Raw genomic sequence first — 21,547 nt, forward strand, 5'->3', positions numbered from 1 at the left:
CATATTGCTATATTCCTACCTATCATTTAAAACCTGTTTCAATACCCTATTTTTCTTCCAATCCAAATCCAGACATAATCACTTCAAAGAGGAGAATTTCTGATATATCTGACTGAAGACTCAAGCACAATCCAGATGCTTCCAGAAGCAAATGCTTTTGTTGTTTTATTCCTTTCTCTACTTGCAATGTACTTGCAAAGGAATAATCTTCATTTTCAGTTGAAGACATTAACGTTGTTAACTTAATCAACAAGCTAGTCTTTGCCTTAGCTGCAGTATAGGAGGGCAAACCAAGACTAACCAGTCCCAGTGCAAGACATTTGATTTCCCCTTGAGAGAGGTGAAGTAAATAAATACGATGGAGGAGTGCTCTTTGAGGGGCTGACAGGTGGTCTCAAGATTCATTCATCCTTTAGCTATGAAATGTCTCTCTTGTTGAATGGATTAAATGTCCCTTGTCACAATTTCCCTGAAAAAGTATGCAGCATTTAGCATTTAGTCTGTGTTGAATTTGCATAACGCTGGAAGAAATTTTAAATGTGGAAAGGGAACACAGTTAATTTATATCTTAATATTTGCATCTACAGAGGCACCGGAATAGTAAAGAAAAAAATGTCCTAAAAGGTTTTTTGAATGTAAGCTTCACAAACTCTATTTTCCAGTGAAAAACAGACCATACTTTCACCACTACTTTTTCTTCAGTTCTAGCAGTGGAAGGAAGCAGTCTGTAATGAATAATAAAGCCCATGCTCACCTTATGTCCAAAAGGTCCTGGCAAGCCCGGTGGGCCTCTTTCCCCCTGAAGTGACATAACCAAAAGCAGAGAAGGGTCATTGCACAGCCAGACCGAAACCTGGCCTTTGAGGGAGGCAAGGTAGCACAAATTCCCCATCCCTTGCTCCATACCATCCTGGTAATAATATTTTACTGACAACTTGTAAGCAAATTACAACCTGCTAACTTAGCTAGAAGTAAATGTTTTTAGGGAACTTTCATCAAGCTAATGATGGTCACAGCAATGATTCAATGGTTTCTTGTTGTGGAGGCCATTTTGGATGGTCAGGATGGCACGCTAATGTTCAGAAATACAGTTTCAGTTGTCTCTGCCTTTTTGGATACAGCACTGTGATCTGCAGCATCCTGTACAACAAAGCCTTCTGCGCCTCCAAGTAGGTGTCCTGCAAGGTGTCTCCTCATGAGAGCTCAACCTAACTCTCTACCCGAAGTCCACCATTCCCTTCAGAAGCCATGTTTGTCTAGCTCACACTGAGCCACTCGAGCACAGAGCTTGCCAGCAGTACTTACCCGTTCTCCATCTTTACCTTTGCCAGGCAAACCCGGCTCTCCAGGAGGCCCTGGCACACCAGCTGGCCCAGGTAAACCCACTTTTCCTTCTTTTCCTGGGTCACCCTACAGAAGACAATCCAATAAACCTGTCAGTCGTACACTAAAGACAATTACCGTCTGAGGTCTTTGACTGGGACTAAAAGATCTACATTTTCTTCTAGCCTTCTCATCTGAACTTCTCGTTGTCATAGGAAAGCCTCTTTTAAAGGATGCTTTTTCCTTCAGAAATCTCAAGACATTTTATTTTTGTTAAAAAAAGTAAAACATTTCAAAATGTTTTGGGAACTGACTAGATGAGAGTGTCTTTGATCCATATATGGAGCTGAGATGAATCTCAGTATTCTAAAACACTTTGTGACTGAGGAGGCTGGGATCTGTTTCTATTTTAAATCCTATATCCTATATATATGGGTCCCTGTTTTTGATTAATTATTCCTACTCCTACAAAGAAAAAGAAAAAAATATGAGGACTTTGGCATGCTGGCTGCTGTGTAAAGTACTGGTAAACTATAAATCCCTGGCATCAGAGAGTACATTGCCTAGCAATGAAATGAAACACAACAGTTGGGCAAAGCAGACATAGGTGAGAAAGCGTGTACAGGTCAGCTGAGATTATGGTCAAGTTATGGCAGTTTATCAGAAAAGCAGAAATCTCTGTTTCCTAAATAACAAAAGCAAGCTTTTCAGCCAGCTTTGGATTTACAGTGGTAAACAAGCTTCTCACAAAGTACTGAATGGTGAGGACAAAAGATCATCACTGCATAAATATGCAGCAGTGACTTCAGCGTATTCAATTGTATCTCAGTAGTTTTATTAGGTAAATTATAAGGCTGCAACAGGGTGAAATCCTTGTAGCATGTGTAATAGAATAGGTCAGATGAGATGATCTAATGAGCCCATGTGTCCTAGCAGTCTATGAACCTATGAAATCATTTGCCAGTTCAGGCTGTTCCTGTCCTAAGTTACTTAAAATGCCCCAAAGAAAAGAAACAAATCCACGAAAGAACAAACTCACCTTTTCTCCTCTTTCTCCCTCCTTCCCTGGTAGTCCAGGGTTTCCAGGCACTCCCTGAAGAGAAAAGAACTTTAAAGACTAAAATCTTTTTAGGCAGCATTTGATCCTAAAGAAAATGGATAGACCAGCATGTTCAATATGGTCTGTCTCAAGGATTAGTATGAGTTTTACACTTTCCACTACAGACAACTAGAGAATTCAGAGAATCAGACGATCCAGAGAACATCATGAAAGAGCTGTGTACCAAGTGCTTACATGAGTTATTTTTTTCAATATAAAAAAGAGCTGAAAAGCAAAAGCTGAAACTGAGCTAATTCCAGATTCGTGCATTCTTCTTCTACCAATAATTTTTTTCATTCTGGGAAATCCTCAGCAGTTCCTAATCCATTACCAACAAACTCCAAATCATCCCCTCTCTATCAGGGAAACCAAAAGTCTGACAATATTCCACTTTTTATAGCTAACAGTCTCCAAAGCCATACACTGGAATACTTAACGATGTTCGTTTTATCTTTATTTCAATTTTCCTTTCTTCATGTCTTGGCAGATTCCAAAGGATTCTTTGTCAAAATATAGATGAAATCAAATACTGTAGCTTCCTAACTCAACAAAACATGTGTAAATGTTCCAGAGTTGTATTCCATTTTAAGATATTAAATGATGTTTTGTCACCATAAGATTGGACTGACTTCTTCTCTGAGTGGATATGATAATTATTTTCTTTTATGTACCAGTAAAAAATATTTACAATCTTATTAGCTTTTATAGGTAATATATTGGTATTACTAGTAGAGAAATTTGCTTAAAGGACTGTAAAATTGAACAAAGTCTTCATTTTGTTTATCATCTTTCAGTTTGAAATGAAATCATTGTGTTAACACAATTTAATGACATGTAGCTTAACAATTAGTAGAAAGGCAATTAATATTATTTGGACTGCCTAGTTGACAAACTCTGCTTTCAAGAGCCTGTAGCCTTTGTGCTAAACCATTATTCCTAAATATATTTTAACCTGAGGTCTAAGTCTTGTTTTTCACTTACTCTACTGTAAATCTAAAGAAATCCAAGCACTAAACAGAAAATTACAACAGTGGAGCAGGTTAGGAGTTAGTCTAAAGGTTTCTGTACAGGCATGAAAAGCTCTGTCATGCACAGTGTAATGCTGGTGATGAATGTGTACTGAGGTAAGAGGATGTTGTACTAACTTCAAGGCACTGATTGTAGGATCTAAGATTTACATATTTTCATAACAAATATAGGAGTTTACAATGCAATCTTGATATCAAGAAGTCATGTTTTCAAAGAGAAAGGACAAATGGAAATGAGGTGAAGGAAATAAAACCAGAGAGACAATAAACACAGTAATTTTTCTCTTGAGGACCTGGCAGAAAATAAATGTTTTTGACAATTTGAGGAGGAGTGAAGCTTCTCCAGTCCTCCCTGTTGTTACAAATGAATATGAAAATACATATCATAGAAACACCATTCCCAGGTGCCTCCACATCTTTTGATTCAACTGTAAAAAAGAGTAATGAAACATAGCCTTTTGAATCTGATAGTACACCCCCATCGGAGGAAAAACAAAACATTAAATAAAGAGAGCAGGGCACAGAAGGGAAAACAAATACACTGGTGCATACATACCACATTTCCTGGCAGTCCTCTTTGACCTGGGGGCCCCACTGGTCCAACTGCACCCTGTTTAAAGAAAGTGAAATTCTTGTACATATATAATTCACAACTCGTACCACCATAGGAACAAGATGTTCCAATTGGAACTGGAGTTCATGTCATACAACGTGTTGTACAAGCACGAAGAAAAAGAACAGCATTTTTGTGAAACACTTTGTAGTGTAAAGAAGCATGAAACAATACAAAAAAGATGAAGACTCTCTCGGGAGCCTAAATTACCTACATCAAAATAAATCCTAAGTCTAGCTCAGATACAGGAATAAAGGTCTGAGCCCAAAACATTGAAAGAACAGAGAAAAGTATGTTGATTTAAGATGAAAATAAAAATCTAGGTCAACAAAATATGCTCTGTTGAAAATTCTACTTTTCTCTGCTCTAAGGAATAAAACCTGAAAATACTCATTTATGTTATATAGACAAACAGTACAAACCACTCAGAGTGTTTTTGTTCTGAATTACAGGTATTTTTGTCTGCAGTCCCATTCAGGATGTATGCACAGGGGGATACGGGAGGAAATATTTTCAGATTACGTCCTCAGAGAAATATATGCTTGAGGTTACCAGGCTATAGTGAGACATTTTCCTCTAGACCTGACAGTATCAAGTCCAAGTCATTATCTCTGGAGTTGCTCATCACCCTACACAGGCCAGGGTTCACCTGCTGTCTCAGCTTCACAAGGAAAAGGATTTCTGTCAGCATTCCTAAGCCATTCAGGATGAAAACAGACAGACTATCTAAAAACATCAGCGCTGGCAAAGTGGAATAATCTACCTGACTTGGAATATAGAAACCACTTCTACTGGAAGATCTGGGTAGCAATTCCTTGCAGAAGGACAATGCGAACAGCTGGGAGATAGTGAAAATCTTCCACAGCACAACTGTGAAAGGTATTCACAGAAGATGAGTGACTGTCTATCAGGCTCACTGTAAGAGAATTAAAGGTTTCCTCATTTCTGTGTTACATGCAGTTACTGGTCTATGAGCCAAAAGAAACATGTGGAGCAGTGGCAGTCTATGATGGGATGGCAAACAAAAGGATGCTTGCATATGTGTGTATTTCCGTAACATTAACGTCCTCCAAGCCACCAGGTTATACTAAGAAATAAAATAAATGAATAGGTTTAGGGGAGTGGAACACTGTAAGCTGCTTTTCCCCTCACAGTCTAAGGAGTCCTCCAACTGAAGATGATGGAGAGTTGAGGACAGGCAGTTAAGAGTTTAGGGTCAAAGCACTGCTAAATACAATGTCTGAGCACAAATCCAAGCAGGGAAACCACAAACACAAAGACACAAGGAGGAACTCAATGCCCTAGTATGCTTTGCTTGGATTTCCTATGGCTTCTTTCTCCCATATACAAACATATAATCACAGAATCATAAAATCTTTTGGGCTGGAAGGGACCCTTAAAGGTCATCTAGTCCAACTCCCCTACAATGCACAGGGACATCTACAGCTGGATCAGGGTGCTCAGAGCCCTGTCAAGTCTGACCTTGAATGTCTTCATCATCTCTCCCAGTCATTACCTGAAATAGTTCTTCAGTTCTCCTTCTCTGCTTACTAAGAAAGTATGCGGTCTTTTATTCAGACACAAGGGTTTTATACAACTGCTACAGTAATAAAACAGGACTTGAATCTTTAGCTGTTCTTTAGCATACAGTCAGACAATAGTAGCACTCCCTACAATACAGGCCTCAAAAAGTGGTATGTAATGATTCCTCTGGCAATGAGGCTTTATTAAAGAAAGAAAATTGACTATGAAGCCTAAAACCAACTGTTATCAAAAACTAATTCTGGCTCCTGCTGGGAAGCTCGCTCTGCGCACCAGCTGCCTGGGCTTGGCTGATAGCACAGTGCAGCAGCAAGCTCAGCCTCACTTCCCCCAGAAAAGTGGGCTTTTTGTTAGAGAGAGACTTATCCAAAAAAAAGACAATTTAGAGCTGGGCTGACTGGGGCATTGATTGGTTTGGTGCAGCTGCGTCTGTTTGCCCATCAGCAGTGACTCTTCTTTCAGCTGCAGGTTAGGATGTGCCCTGTGCCCAAGCAGCCTGGGACCATGAACCAGCAAGGCAAGGAGGGACTTCACATCCCGTTAGATGTGTTATTGCCAAGGAAAAATGCTGCGAGGGAAACAGCTACTCACAGCCTCTCCAGGGGCTCCAGCTTCTCCTTGGGCTCCTTTCTGCCCCTTTGTTCCCTGTGAAAGAAGAAAAGAAGTACCAGCTGATTAGAGATAGGATGGGACTGCCTGCCAGACAAATAGACTTCAGGATGCCTGAACATGCACTCAGCTAATCAATTCACAGAGGAGTTTAACGGCTGAGGAAATGGCTCCCAGTTCTCTATGCAGCAAGACAATGAAATATAAAAATAAAATCCTGAGACATAAGAAGAATTACTAATGACTGATTAGCTCAGAGGCTATTTCACTGTACTGCATGTTGGAACTTGCAGACATTCATCTGGGGGAAGCTACTTCCTACCCTCAGGCCTACCTGATGCTTCCATCCTAGCTAAACTCTGATGGTCTCCTTGCAAAGAGGAGGTTTTGCCCGCAGTTCTCAAATACCAACAATCATTTAGAAATGGTCAAAACAGATTACAGTGCAGAGAGTTTGCCACAGTCCTACGTACTACTTAGTTCTGTCATGCCAAAATCCTAATGAAAGAGTGGAGTCTATCTATTGATCTGGTCCCCCTTTTAGCAAATGTTACTTGAAAGTTGCATGATATTATTGTTTGTTTTTGTTTTGTTTGTTTTCATGATGCTAAGACTGCTGTTGACCTGTTTATGCTGATGATCCCCAAGTAATAGATGATTATGTGGCTTGAATGCAGTGCAAATGAAGGCAGAGTAAATACTCTTCCAGGTTTACATGGAGACATACCTCAGTGGTACATGGAAATAATGTGCATGAGCCAGGAATTTTTCAGAAGATAGGTAAGATTAAAAATTCCTTTCACATGAGCAGCAGTGCCATCAGGGTTAAGTGAGCTGGCGTTGAATCTGAATGCTCTGCAACATTTTGTTAATGTATTGCAGTAACTTATCTGTGAGACCTGTGGTTTGGTGGCACCAATACAAGGTGCCCTTGTGAAGGAGCCTAAAATTGTAAGAAGTCCCTCAAATGACACTAGTCACATATTTCTGCTTTGATTCTCCTCATATTGTCCAACATGAGCAAATACCTGTACTACAGTCCCTGAACTTAGAATGATGAAGGAGAAATAGGCTGTTGGTGTACAGGGGAAGAATTATTCACAGTGAGATGCACCATGAAGTCAATACCCTCTGGTCATATCAAAGATTTTCTTTAAGTCATGCCCTTCTTACCTGTAGTCCTACAGGTCCTGGGACACCCTGTTCACCTGGGATCCCTGGTAATCCCTGAAAAAACAGAGGCACAGGTGGAAGAGCTGAAGGAAATGGTTCAGTTCTTCTCTTCATCAATAGGAGATGTTCTTCCTCCCTCTCACTGAGAGAAGAAAGAGTGTTTTTTATGGAGGCTGTGTCCGCACTGGACTCTACCTCTACCTCTCCTGAGGGCTCCTTCCAGAATAGTAGCAGAGCAGAATATAAATGGAGTAGCCAACTGCACTATTTAGATAGGCCACATTTCAAAATCCTTAATAAATCCTTTACAGTCCTACTGTCAGTCAAGTTCTGTCTTGCAAATCCCACAGCTCCTTCTCAGCCACTAGGATTCTGAGCTATAAATTAGGTGCCTAATTTCATGGGATCTGTCTTCCCGTGGAGCCAAAGCCAAACACCCTTGTGGCTATTTCTGATGAGAGAAGCATCCTGGCTATGGAAAGAGCATGTCCCACAGTCTCTCTCCATAAGAGTCATCTCTCATGTCTTCTCCTTGCTAAAATTCAGAGCTAACTTAAGAAACACTTATCTGTACTTACAGGTTCTCCACGTGTTCCTTGATCTCCTTTCTCCCCTTTTGGTCCTGGTTCACCCTGATATAAAACGAGACAAAGAGAAATAAAACCTAAATCACCCTAGTCTTGTTTTGTAAGAGGACTCCTTTGATCAGATATCTATTTCTGGCATAGAGTACCTTCCTCAAAGGACTTTGGAGATTTTTGTCTAGACTTCTAGGACTGGCATGATACTAATTGCAGAAATACTCAGTTTTAAAAGAGAAGAGTTTTCCTTCACGGAGAAGAGTAGTTAAAGAATTCGCAATCCTAAAATTCAATCAGTTCTGCTCCAGTGTATTAATAGGCCAGATGACACATCCAACAGCAAAAGCACCAGGGCCACCGCACTGCATTGTCTCTCTCTAAGACCAAAAGCCTAAAGCTGTCCTACAGCATGGAAAGTGTCCCTCATACAAACAGTTTGCTATTCCACCTTTAAGACTGAGGTCATCTTGAGCAATTCCTGAGATGTGTATTACATAGCTTTTCCAGATCTCTAGTTCTGCCAATAATTCCACACATTCGTGCAACTTACCCTCCCTCCTGCAACGTCGATTCACTATATCATGCACTACCATTACTGACTAATAGGAATGATTTATCCCTGCTCTTCCTCAGTAAAGATGCTTTCAATCAGGTGTTCATCAGCTCTGTGTTGAGTTCTATAACAACAATCACAAAGTCCATATTTCTGCTTTTTATAAATTGAATGGAACAGCACACAATTATGGAACTAGCCAGAGAAAACCTGACACTACTTGGATACCCACATTTGCTTACTTATAAGACCATATGTATTCAGGCAATAGCAATCACCACTTATTTATTATTTATCATATGAGGTGTTTCAATTATGCAATCAAAGGACAGTAAGAACATCAGTGAATTAAGCTTCCCCCAGCACACACACGAGGAATAATGATCAGCTGAAATGCAGAGCCCATGAACAAATCAGTTTGTATTTTATTCACATCTGCTATTTGCCGATCATTTCTGGAACACCTGGGAATCCAAAGTCTGATTGCAAATGGTTCTCTAACAGACAAAATAATAGTAATAACACAAATACAACTTATGTAGGTATTTATTATGCATTATGAATGAATATTATGATTTGTATGAAACAATTTGAAGAATTTCACTTTACTATCAGGACCTGGTCAGACCAATTTTCAATCAGGCAGTCCCTGATGCCATCTACTGGCCTCCTGAAGGATGGTGCAACCACATGAAGTACTTAAAGGTCCTGTCTGGCAAACCTGCTCAGTTGTGTCTGGAATTTTGTGTAAGAGACAAGAGCAACAAGGCACAGGCATATGGTAATAAATCTGTAGATAAGGATGTTATTACTAAATGGAAATAAGGACATGTATTATTAGGGAGAACAAGACTGCAAAGGGAAGAAGCGACTCAAGAGGTAAAAAGAGGATGTTTTTTAATATTCTAATTTCTCCTACATTTTCCTCAATATTTGACTTGCATGTCAATGAAAAATTGGCAAAATTCCAGACTGGGGTCTTTGCACAGCCACAACCAAAAGCATTTCCTACCCTAACTACCTGCAAGTCCTTCACAAATTTGCCAAATCCGTGACTGCTCACAGAGACCATTAACTCTTCCCACCAGCTCTGCACATTGCAGACCCCTCTGCCCCTGGCAGCTGGACTTAATCAGCTGCCACCTACTTCTTTCCTACAGCTCAATGAGCGGAAATGATGTGGTGACAACTAACAGCTGCTACCAAGCTGGGCAAGATCAGTGCTCACAGCCTTCCTGACCTTCTCTCTTGGCAGTGTCCTCCTGTAGTCTCAATGAATGCATTTGTCATTTTTGTGCCATTTAAAGGAGAGGAAACACAGTGGGGGCTCAGCTGTAACCAGCTGCAGTGGGAAGACAAAGTGAGGAGTCATCTCCCGTTTCACTGTTTTGCTCCTTTCTAACCATAATACCTTACCACCACTGTGGTTCTTACACACCTCATCTCCAAGAAATACTCAATGCTCTGAATTTGCTGGTCTAAATATATATGGCAGAAACCTCTCTACTGCCCTGCTGGGTCAGCAAGTTTCTGCAGAGCTTATAGTACAAGCTGCACAGAAAACACACAACTGAGCCGCAGTGATTGGCAAAGAGGAGTTCAGAATCACTTGGTTAGAGATTTTCCATTTCTGACAATTACTGTGGCATGTTTTAAATAAAACTGATTTAAACTAATTATAAGGAAACAGAGTAATGGCAGTGCTGTCTTTTATTCACAGTGTGTTTCCTGTCTCTGCCTGCATAAGTCACTCTGTTACAATACACCACATAATCAATGGAAAGCAGTGGCAAATACTGTGTTTTGGAGATTGCATGAGAACTTTCAGCACCCTGCTGATGCTGCAGCCTCTAAAACACAATCAGTGATGATCCTCTAAGGCATATCACCACATTCTGACACTAATTTCTAAAGCTGTAAATCAAAGGTAGCCTCCCCTTCTCCTCCCAAACTTTGCAATGCTATGTGTGGTTCTGTGTAATGCTAAGTAACATCATCATTAATTTGCACATGGAGAAATCCCAGTGATCCAACCTACCGGCACACTTCAGACCTTTTAGTCTTCACAGTCTTGCAGCTCATTTACAAGAGCAACACACTCAAAACTAAAGAGAAAACTCCTGTGATTGCAGCTCTACAAAGACCACATAAGATATCATTATTCTGCGTATTTCAAAGAATCATAGAATCATTAAGGTTGGAAAGGACCACTAAGATCATCCAGTCCAACCATCACCACCATGCCCACTAACCATGTCCCTCAGTGCCATGTTTTCTGAACACCTCCAGGGGCGGTGACCCCACCACTTCCCTGGGCAGCCTGTTCCAATACCTCATCACTCCTTCTGAAAATAAATTTTTCCTGATATCCAACCTGAACTTCCCCTAGTGCAACTGTAGTAGGCGGAGAATCTGCACACGGGATGTAACGCAGTAGGACCTCCCCTGCTCTGTTAGTAGGCGTAGACGATGGGTGTTGACAAAGCTAAGGAGGCTATATGACACTGTAAAGTTACAATAAACGCCATTTTGCTGTTCACCACATTGGTGCGCACATGCAGTGAATGGCCGGGGACCGGGGAGTGGTCCCTACGATCAAGGGCTGACAAGTAGGATCGAACTAGCTGCGGGACAAAAGGCAGCATGCAACTTAAGGCCATTATCTCTCATCGTGTCACTAGTTACCTGGGAGAAGAGGCTGACCCCCACCTCGTTACATCCTCCATTCAGGGAGTTGTAGACAGTGATAAGGTCTCCCCTGAAACCTTATTTCCTTTGTATATTTAGCAGCAAACTATGAGCTAAGGTGAAGAGAGAACCAAAGAAATCACCCCCAGTTCCAGCACTACCTCACATTCCCATTTCCTTCATCTCTGAAGAATGTGTCATTGATTTACTCTTTTTAATGCCCCATTTGCAGCCTATCTCTTCCATTTACATGTCCTAAAGCCTCCTGATCCTTATCAAGCTTATTCACATACCAAAGGTATGACCTTAAGTAATGCCAGTTAATTCCCATTATGTACTGCAAAGCATTCCTCATTTAAACAGTGGACGGCATACAGCTGTGTCTTGGCAGAAGCTGGTTTGGATGCTGATGCAACCAGGGCAGCTGTGGGCTTCTCATCGCTGCTAGTTAACATGGTGCTGTGGTTCTGAACCAGACTCAAACTGAGCTCCCTAATGAAAGCATTTAAATAACATTGGAATTACTGAGGTACTCTAACAGACATTAAAGGCAATAAGCTAGAGGCCATCTTCATTAGAGACATTACTTACAGGAATCCTAGGGTGTGGGGTGAAGAAGGCTGTCTGGAAGAGAAACCAAAGTATTAAAAGAAGCACCGTCTATTTTCCTGGAAAAGCAAAAACTGATGTATTCACCTTGCCATTATAGATTTTGCATTCTATGTCACCATTAGTAGGTTTATAAATGAGCAACTCATTGTAACATCTGGCTGTTTGGAAAAAAGCCCACGGGCATCAGGTATTTCTTAGAAGATTTGAAATATGAATATAAACTCAAAAACGTCCTGTATGTCTTCAGAACTATTAAACTTTCTAACTCCATGGCTGAGCTCTCTGTTTTGTACTACTTGTAAGATATCTCAACATAGTTGGTTGTCTTATGACATTGGTCGTTCCTGATGGAATGGCCAGATATGAAAGGATCACAATTAGTAGAGAGAAGCAGCATCTATTATCAAAACTGACAAAATCAGGGAAAAAAAATAGTCCTTGATGAAATGAGAATACTCTGAAATTGCTAGCTATCTTTACAGATGAAATAGAAATTACTTCTCCCTACAAACCCTGGAAGGCTGAGTAATCAGGCATATCTTTTTTACACCTATCCTTGGGATACTGTATTTATAAGCTTTATTTTCCAAGCTTTTGACCAAGACAGGTTTATTCTCAATCACAATCTCCTCACATGACCGTATTAAGTATCCTTGGTCACAGACTAACAAGGCACAACTGATCACAAGGAAGAAATTGTAATACCTCCTCCACTGCTGTATGAAGGTTTGCAGACACTGGACTCTCTCGAACAGATCTTGATTAAAATTCTCCTCATGATCTGTGAATGTAACAGCTGCAACCAGCTGTGGTGAGCAAAGCTGAAAAGTGGGTATTTGACAATTTCCAGAGGATCTGTAACAGGGATCAGTCTTTCTGTTGCAATTGGAAGCCTGCTCCTAGTGCTTGCTCCAAGCTACTTGCTCAGATTTTGCTGGAGGGAACTGTGAGGTTTATGTATTTATATTCAGTGAATGCCTGGAGTTAACTCCATAGTAATCATGCTCATGCATCCAAAAGGAATTGTTCAGGCTCATTTAAAAAACAATAAATTGATGTTTTCTTGTGGTTTCTTTGTTTGTGTGCTAGATCCAGTGCTGAACCCAAATATCTATCAAGTTCTGGAAGGAGAAGGTCTTTCTGGGCCTTCAGTGCAGTATGGCACTGCATGTAGCAAAGGCTACAGCATTGCCCTTCCAACCTGTAAGTTACTGTCAGTGAGAAGTGGAGCTCTCTGCTCTTCTTGGAAAAAGAGGAATTTTTCACCACAAGAGAAAAGCTGTTCATTGATATCTGTTCTTAGTGAATCAGTTTTACCATGAGACCTCAGGTGGGAAAATGTAGCTCACCCAGAAAATCAGTACCAAACATGCTCTTCATCTTCACCCATGACCTTCATCATTTGCTCCTACAGCTGCTAAACATATCAGAAATTTAAGTGCTACCATGAAACGAGTGTACAGAAAAGAGCTGTTTGCAAAAAAATCAGAAGAGTGCTCAACCTCCAAAAATAGAAAAGACCAATGCAACTTCATAGAGCTTCTTTCAAACCAAAGGAGATGGTCAGAGAGTAAATGGGTCCTAATGTTTCAGCAGAGAGGCACAGATCTTGAAAAGTTTTGTTTCTGAGGCATTTGTGTGGCAGAAGTGTGAGGATGCCTAGAATGTTTTTGCAGCACAACATCTTACTTACTGTTCCAGGTAAGCCTGGTGGGCCAGGGGAACCTGTGTCACCCTAGAGAGAGAAGAATATAGTTATGAATATAAAAGGTGAGCAAATAAAAATCAACATTATCATCTAGAAGATACAACATTGTCAGATGAAATGGAACCCAAGGACAACTGTAGAATTGGTATAGAGCTTAATATGCTTTTTTGGTTGAAGCTTATCAAAGTTCTTGATTGGAAAGCATGTTTTAGCTAAAACTGTTACATGGGGTAAAAGTGCAGCCACCTTCTCTGGGTCTTTCCCATGTGGCTGTTGGGCCCCCCCCCCCCAGTGTCTGGGGACCCAGGCTGGGGGGCACAGCCTCCACCTTCCCCTTCCCCTGCATACTACATTCACAAGTCCCCTGAGTGGACCAATATGGACTCACCACCTGCCTGATACTCTGGCCCAGGCACGAGTCCTCCATCACTTGCCAATTGGTACAGTCTGGTTTGCTAGCAAATACACATGCACTCACCATGCACATTAGCTTTGGGGTCCCCCAGTGAGGGGGCTGTATGGGCTGTAACCCGTTGCCCTGCTCTAGCCAGTGGTGCAGAGCCTGCTCCAATGCATTACCACTCTCTGAGAAGACCTTTTCCTCATATCCAGCCTGAGAGTAGTAGAAGACTTCAGCACCTCAGTAGCTGGCACCACAGGCCAGAGATGTACACTACCCCAGCCTGACTCCTATGGCTGCCACCCACTCCACTCGCAGTGATCCACTTCTACCTACCACCTCCTTTTGGTTCCTCCTGCTCCCCCTTTCCCCACTATGGGTTTGAGACCACATGGGTTTAAGCTCTGCAGCTCCCTCCCCACAGCCCTATCAGTCTTATCATTTGGAAAGTTCAGGTTAATTTTGCTGTAAGCGGCGCCTGTTGTGTGATAGCCCACCAGTTAGTAAGAATGAGAGATGTTTCTGGTCATTGTCTCCCAACTTCAAAGTCATCAGTCACATAAGCCTGTTGGAACAAACATTCCTACATTTTCACAAGCTCTCGTCCATTAGTGTGACTGAAGGGTCTTGGTTCCCAAACCTGCTGCCCTTTCTTATTATCCACCGTTGCATTGGAAAAGTTCCTTGACCAGATACCCATAAAGGAGCATACACTAACAAAAACTTCTTTTTTTCTTATTAAAAAAGCTCTTTGTTTTCATCAAAAACATGACTTACTGATTCCAATTCTCCCCCTAATTTTTGAGTCAAAACCTATAAAGTTGCTGGAGTATCTCATGACAGTTGTAGTCCAACTATCTTAGCTGTCATTGGCCTTCCTCCTGGCTGCGCTCCACAGACAACTTTAGCCTCCCTGACAATTCAAAGCCAACATCTATGAAAAACACTAGTTAACCTCCCAGAGACAGGAGTTTCATGTGCTTCATTGGAAATGTCATTTGACCACCCATAATAGAAGTGGCACTGCCACAAATGGTCAAATTCAATATTAAATTGAGGGCTGATGTACCCTAGGAATTAAAATAAGGAGGCACCTATTTCCCTATGGCTGAGATACCTGTGACACCTCACAGGCACCTACACGGTCAATGCCTTGATTTCACTTTATCAAAATTTTGGTAAACATCATCTCTATCTAGTCCTCTTATTTTAATCATAGCAATGCTATGATGACAGAAACATAGACCACTCCTTACTGTCCTATCACACTGTAGGCAAGCACAGAAATGTTCTTTAATTTCAGGCTTGTTTCTATCAGCCAATGCTAGAACAAAGAAAAATCTTCTCTGAATTAAAGAAACTGTCCTTAGATTCCATCAACAACTTACTATTTCTTGTGTTATTCAGTAAACGGTTGTATCTGTCCCACAAACAGTTTCTTCTTTGTAAGGATTAGCCCACAGACTTCAAAACTGCTAATCCACATAAGATTATCTCCTCTATCTCTTGTCTTGCCCTTTTCTCTTTTCTTCTTACATAAGAGCAGGTAGTGACAGGATGAGGGGAAATGGCTTTAAACTCAAGGAAGGTAGATTTAGACTAGATATTAGGAAGAAATTCTTTACTGTAAGGATGGTGAGACTCTGGAACAGGATGCCCACCGAGGTTGTGGATGCCCCCATCCTGGAAGCATTCTAGGCCAGGCTGGATGGGGCTTTGAGCAACCTAGTCTAGAGGGAGGTGTCCCTGCCTATAGCAGGGGGTTTGAACTAGATGATCTTAAAGGTCCCTTCCAACCCAAACCATTCTATGATTCTATAAAGAGGAGCATGCTTATTTCATGACTCACCTTTTCTCCTCTTTCCCCTTTCAGTCCTGGGAGACCATCTTTTCCCTTTCCTCCCTAAAAGCAGGAAAAGGAAGGTAGAAAATATGCACATTTTGATTTGATTTAATCAGTTTCAGTTTACACTTTCAGTTTACACTTATCTGTCCTCCAAGATGAAGTGTAAGCAATTAGAAGGGTAATTAATATATTTGAAACGGCTTCACAAAATTCACACTATTTTCAAAAGCCAAACAATAATGATTAAGTCCATGGAAAGAAAAACACCAATTCTGAATCAACTTGCGTATAGTTCCTGTTGATTGATGCAGTAACAAAGCTCAGAGTTTTCAAGTTGAACAAGAGAAGCAGAACACACTTAAGACTTAGAGAGGATACTCATGCTATCAGTTTGTTTATGCTGAAAGATTTCTAAGCCATCCATTCACTGGTGCCTACCTTTCTATTTCACCCGGGGAAGTTGGTGGCCTGAATAGGAGGTGCTTAACAAGGATGATGAGAATATTCCTCAAAGTGCATACACAAATGTATATACTCAGTATTAAAATAGGAGATAGCTGACCTACATTCATATGATTTCATATACAGAGAGAATATATTCTATATGCTACATTTAAATATAAATATAATATAGCCAATCAAACAGTAAAACTTCCGTTGATTGTAAACCTTTCTCACTCACATTCAAGCACATAGTCAGCTATCAGAACTAATGGCCTCACTGACACAGCAAAATTTACTGCCAGGTCCAACTACTTTCCAGTGTGTAGGTGCCTCTGAAGGTCTGCAGCTGGCCAGGACTTGGGTGGAAGTTAGGCCATCAGATAATTATCCAACCATCTGGAATGTTCTCCAGCAATTAGTGACAAGAGAAATTTGGGATTTTAGTTATTATTATTGTTTTCGTGTTCTTAAGTCATGCAGATACTTTCGAAAGTGAGGCCTAAAGAACCCTGCGCCTCTTCTGCTGCCTCACTAGGAGTATGGCATCAGTCAAAATCTTCTGTGTTCAAGACAGACATTGTTCATTAACACCTCCACTGCAATTAGCAATGGTCATGAGGCAGTGAAGTATCCTGTTGGAAGGGCTACTTGGTGGTCTTCCTAGATATCAATCAACTGTTCACCACAACAAGATCACCAAGAGAAAATATTATCTAGGGACACTTGAGATAAGTCCTCCTGGCACCAAATGGACAAACAAAATCAAGTTACGGCAAAGTTACTCACCTGGTCTCCTTTTTCTCCTCTCAGTCCAGGTAAGCCCTGAAGACCAGGAAGACCCACTTCACCCTGAAAGGGAGACAAAATCACACGTGAAATCTAGGAACATTCATCAAGCGTGGGATCTATTAAAAAAACCTTATTAGTTTCAAATGTAATTAAGAATGAAAGGGAAGACTGGTGGGCCAACTCTTCACTCATTTATGTCAGATTAAAAATACATCAAATCTGACTCTCAGGGTAGATTAATCTAGCCAAAGTGTCCTTAGGCTAGCAAGGATGAATCCTTGATTTAGCTGTCTAATAGCTGATACTAGATGGTGATTGTTCAGCACTCATATAATGTCTGCAGATGGTTTCTTTTGATACCTAGTTACACCATGATATATGCAGGCTATACTGTAGGCCAGAATCTGCCCTATTTTTTTGTGTGTGCTTGATTCTATGTGCAGCTTGCTGAGAGTGAGAACAGGATCTTGTTTAATTATCAGATAATTTCTTTTTCTAGGGGAATCATTACTTAAAACAGCAGCTATGACCTGTTGAAGTAATCGTAATCTCTGTGTGATGTGGTTTGTTCTAAATATAACAAATACTCTCAAATTTAGCTCCAGGTTGAGCCAGATTGTCACCTGAAAATAGTCACATGGTGCACCATATATAATTATCCTACTACTCCTATTTGCAGTGCAATATCTCAAAGGATCTCAGTCATGGACAGAACCCAATTGCACTGTGTGCTGTATGAATACGAACTAAGAACCAGTGATCCTCAATTTAAAGAGATTAATTCTTTATGGCAAGAGTCTAAACATTGTCCTGGTGTAGACGCAATGAATGCAGAGAAATCAGGTGAGGAAAAAGATGTTTTGCTAACTGAGAATAGCTGAGAACATCAGGATGATGTTTAATGAATTCTGAAAGACAGTGACATTTGCTGACAAGACAGAGTGATGTTTTTTGAGAGCCACTGCAGGATCCTGGCTGATGATGAGATCCCAGAGATCATGAGAAGGATGAACAGAGGGCATAAAGCTAAAGAGTGAAACAAGGAGGATTTGGAGGAAAAACAAAAACAAGCAATGTAAATTTGGTCTGTTGAAAGATAGTGAAGAAAAATATTAATGAGTTTTTATGGGTCCCAATGAGATGTATCCCAGAATCCTGAGGGAATTAACTGATATAGTCACCAAACCACTATCAACGGTATTTGAAAAGTCATGGCAATCAGGTGAAGTCCCTGGTGACTGGGAAAAAAGCAACATCACACCCATTTTTAAGAAGGGTAAAAAGGATGACCCTGGGAACTACCATCCTATCAGTCTCACCTCTGTGCTGGGAAAGATCATGGAGCAGATCCTCCTGGAAGCTATGCTAAGGAACTTGGAAGATAGGGAGGTGATACAGGAGAACCAGCATGGCTTCACCAAAGGCAAATCATGCTTGACCAGCCTAGTAGCCTTTTACGATGGTGTCACAGCATCAATGGACAAGGGAAGAGCCACTGATGTCATCTATCTGGGCCACAAAAATGATCCAAGGGATGGAACACCTCTCCTAGGAGGACAGGCTGAGAGAACTGGGGCTGCTCAGCCTGGAGAAGAGGTGACCCGATAGCAGCCTTTCAGTATATAAAGGGGAGCTACGGGAAAGAAGGGGACAGACTCTCTAGCAGGGTCTGTGGTGATAGAACAAGGGGAAATGGCTTCAAGCTTAAAGAGGGGAGATTTAGGTTTGATATAAGGAAAAAGTCTTTTACAGTGAGGGTGGTGAGGCACTGGAACAGGTTGCCCAGAGAGGTGGTGAATGCCCCATCCCTGGAGACTTTCAAGGTGAGGCTGGATCAGGCTCTGGGCAACCTGATCTAGCCATGCACGTCCCTGTTCATTTCAGGGGAGTTGGACTAGATGGCCTTCAAAGGTCCCTTCCAACTCTAAGGATTCTATGATTCTATGAGCTCAAAGACAGAAAGGTAATAAAAAGCAGCCAATATGGATCTGTTAAAAACTCATCATGTCTAATCCATCCAGTTTCCTCCCTTGACAGGATACCTAAGCAGACAAGAAGGAAGCATTTGTGTGATGTATCTCAACATTAGTAAGATGTCTGACAAAGGCCAACATGATGTGCTCATTAGCAAAGTACAGAAATACGATGTAAAAGAAGAGTCTCTAGACGGTGGTGTAGAACTGATAAAAAAAAAACTACATTCACACACCTGTTACTAGCTGTTTATTTCCAGATTCAGAGAGAGATGAAGTCCTCTAAGGATCTGTACTATTCAGTATTTTAATTTATAACTGAGATGACAGAAAAGAGAACACTGCTATAATGTGTGGAGAATATCACACTATAGAAAGAGAGGTGTTTTGGAGAACGGGATTAAAATTCAAAATAGCCCTGTCGAATATGGAAAAATTACAAGCATTTCCGAAAATTGATTGGGCAAGGGGAAACTAGCACAGCTTATAAAAACCTGCAGTATGAAACTCCTCTTTCTTCCTATACTCCTAATCCAGTTGGTGGCATAGATAGCGTGTGTTCAGTTTCATTACAAACAACAATGTGGGAGCATGGGACCATTCACCTCTTTCATCTTCATAGCAGAAGACCGCATTTAGAATGGTAGAAATGAGAGATGACTGAGGCTCTCAGACTCTTCCATTGCTGTCTTATACTCTGTAATCCAGTATCCAAAGATGTATGCCAAATGTATAAGACTATCTTATATAGATATCTCTTTCTACGGATTTTACTACTGAGTTGAAACACTAATGTGCAGATGGCAACATCAAAATATCTTGTTAGTGGCGCAGACTGGACTCCAGACAGCTGTGTTCTTTAGAATTCCCAGGATGTTTCCCTAGTTCCTTGCTGTTATCTGCTGACTTAAATCTTCATATATAATGATTAACATAACTGTATAATTTCTGACGGTCACCTAGGGTACTTTCCTAGCGTGCATTTATGATCTAGAAATGACTGCATCACATATTTACAAAAAGTTCATCATCATCCAGAACCATCACCAGCACATTGTTTTAACGTGAAAGAAAAACAATCACTTTTATGCCACTCTGCCTTCCATTTCTTCCTTATCTACCAGAAACAAGATGACTGAATTTTCTGAGATATAGACAAAATTGGATTCAGCATATTTTTTCTGGAACATTACTTTGTCCAACCATGAGCCTTATCTGCTGACCTGCACTTTCCTTGGCAAACGAAGTTATTGGCAAATGGCTTTGTTACTGCATGTGATCACTCTGCATTGCTTTGACAGATAGGTGCTGCTGCTAGCACAACTTTTTCTGCTCACCTGTTCACCAGGTTGGCCACGGCTTCCTGGTTCACCCTGGAAAAGCAAAAGCATAAAGTCAGCATTGCAAGGATCCAAACCTTTTGCAAGAATGCTTTCTCATTTGTAAATTGTGTCCCCTATTGTCCTAGCTCATGTTCTTCTACCTGTCATTCACTTTCTGTAAGGCACTGAAATTGTCTTCTTTGATGGCTTGGGATCCCTGGCCACAGGGATCCAATGCAAGGTTCAGGTCACATCTTCCTATACACATAGACTTGAGAAAGGAGCATCAAACAGGGTTTCATATCTTGGAATGCAATGAACAGTGAAAGCCACTGAGTCACATCTGCTCACCCTCTTATCTTTCCAGCTTTAGAGGAACCTTACTTTCCTGACTTCAGTACAAGGCCTTCTAAAATCACACGTTGAGTGACTCAGTGGCTGCAGCAAACTTAGCAATACAGTTCCTTACCTTAGGGCCAGCTTTTCCAGGAAAGCCTTCCTCACCCTTTTCTCCCCGTTCTCCCTGCAGGGAACATGAGACATTAATATACAAACTCCTCTTGCAGTGCAGCAATGGTGAGAAACATTTTGACTCGGATCCCCAGCATCAGCCTGAGGATGTAAATGGAGACACATGGGAATATATTTCCTGGAAAATTTTACCATTCTGGTACTATTTGCAGACACATTTCCAGCAATAAGCACCCAACTAGAATATCTCTAGAATAACACAAAGTCAACTAGTGTTACTTCAGAGATGTCCATAGCAAAGCTGAAAATGGTGAAAAAGTCTACATTTTTCATTAAGAAAAATAGATAACTGTGAAATTGGAACCTTGGCTATTGGTACTCTTACATAAATCATTTGAATCTCATCTGTCACTGTGGGTGGTGTCAGCACAGAGATATCGTGGTGAATTAAGAGCTGAAATATGCTGTGTATCTCAGAAGTGCAGCAGATACTGCACGGGGCTCAGTAATTTTTTATATGCTCCAAATTCCTCACTTTTATTCATCAGTACACTAAGGCTGAGGACTGCTGGACTTGGGCTTCAAGTATAAATACAATGGGTTCCTGGAAAAATTAGGGGTAATGATGGCCAGGCACTAAAGCTGAGAAGACCATTGCTGATACAGTGCTGCTGCGTTGGACTCACGGCAGGTTATAGTTAAGTACTTATTCCAATCTAGTGTAATCATTTGGAGTTGCTGGAACAGGTCCAGGGGCAGGGCATGAAGATGCT

The 21,547-nt window shown here is 41.0% G+C and overlaps 1 protein-coding gene across 3 annotated transcripts in view; it reads right to left on the reverse strand.

Annotated features, from left to right (window-relative positions):
* Nucleotides 1–21,547, reverse strand: part of COL22A1 (collagen type XXII alpha 1 chain) — a 230,283-nt gene that overhangs the window by 45,032 nt on the left and 163,704 nt on the right. For all 3 annotated transcript variants that reach the window (XM_021388269.1, XM_021388270.1, XM_021388271.1), the window contains exons 28-40: nt 20,773–20,826; nt 20,319–20,354; nt 17,006–17,068; nt 15,779–15,832; nt 13,515–13,556; nt 11,801–11,833; nt 7,966–8,019; nt 7,388–7,441; nt 6,197–6,250; nt 4,007–4,060; nt 2,363–2,416; nt 1,306–1,410; nt 755–799 (exon numbers count right to left, since the gene is read on the reverse strand). In XM_021388269.1, the coding sequence (XP_021243944.1) occupies nt 755–799; nt 1,306–1,410; nt 2,363–2,416; nt 4,007–4,060; nt 6,197–6,250; nt 7,388–7,441; nt 7,966–8,019; nt 11,801–11,833; nt 13,515–13,556; nt 15,779–15,832; nt 17,006–17,068; nt 20,319–20,354; nt 20,773–20,826 (702 nt within the window). The remainder of the gene's footprint in view (nt 1–754; nt 800–1,305; nt 1,411–2,362; nt 2,417–4,006; nt 4,061–6,196; nt 6,251–7,387; nt 7,442–7,965; nt 8,020–11,800; nt 11,834–13,514; nt 13,557–15,778; nt 15,833–17,005; nt 17,069–20,318; nt 20,355–20,772; nt 20,827–21,547) is intronic.

Source organism: Numida meleagris, chromosome 2 (assembly GCF_002078875.1).
Source record: "Numida meleagris isolate 19003 breed g44 Domestic line chromosome 2, NumMel1.0, whole genome shotgun sequence".
Classification (NCBI taxonomy): domain Eukaryota; kingdom Metazoa; phylum Chordata; class Aves; order Galliformes; family Numididae; genus Numida; species Numida meleagris.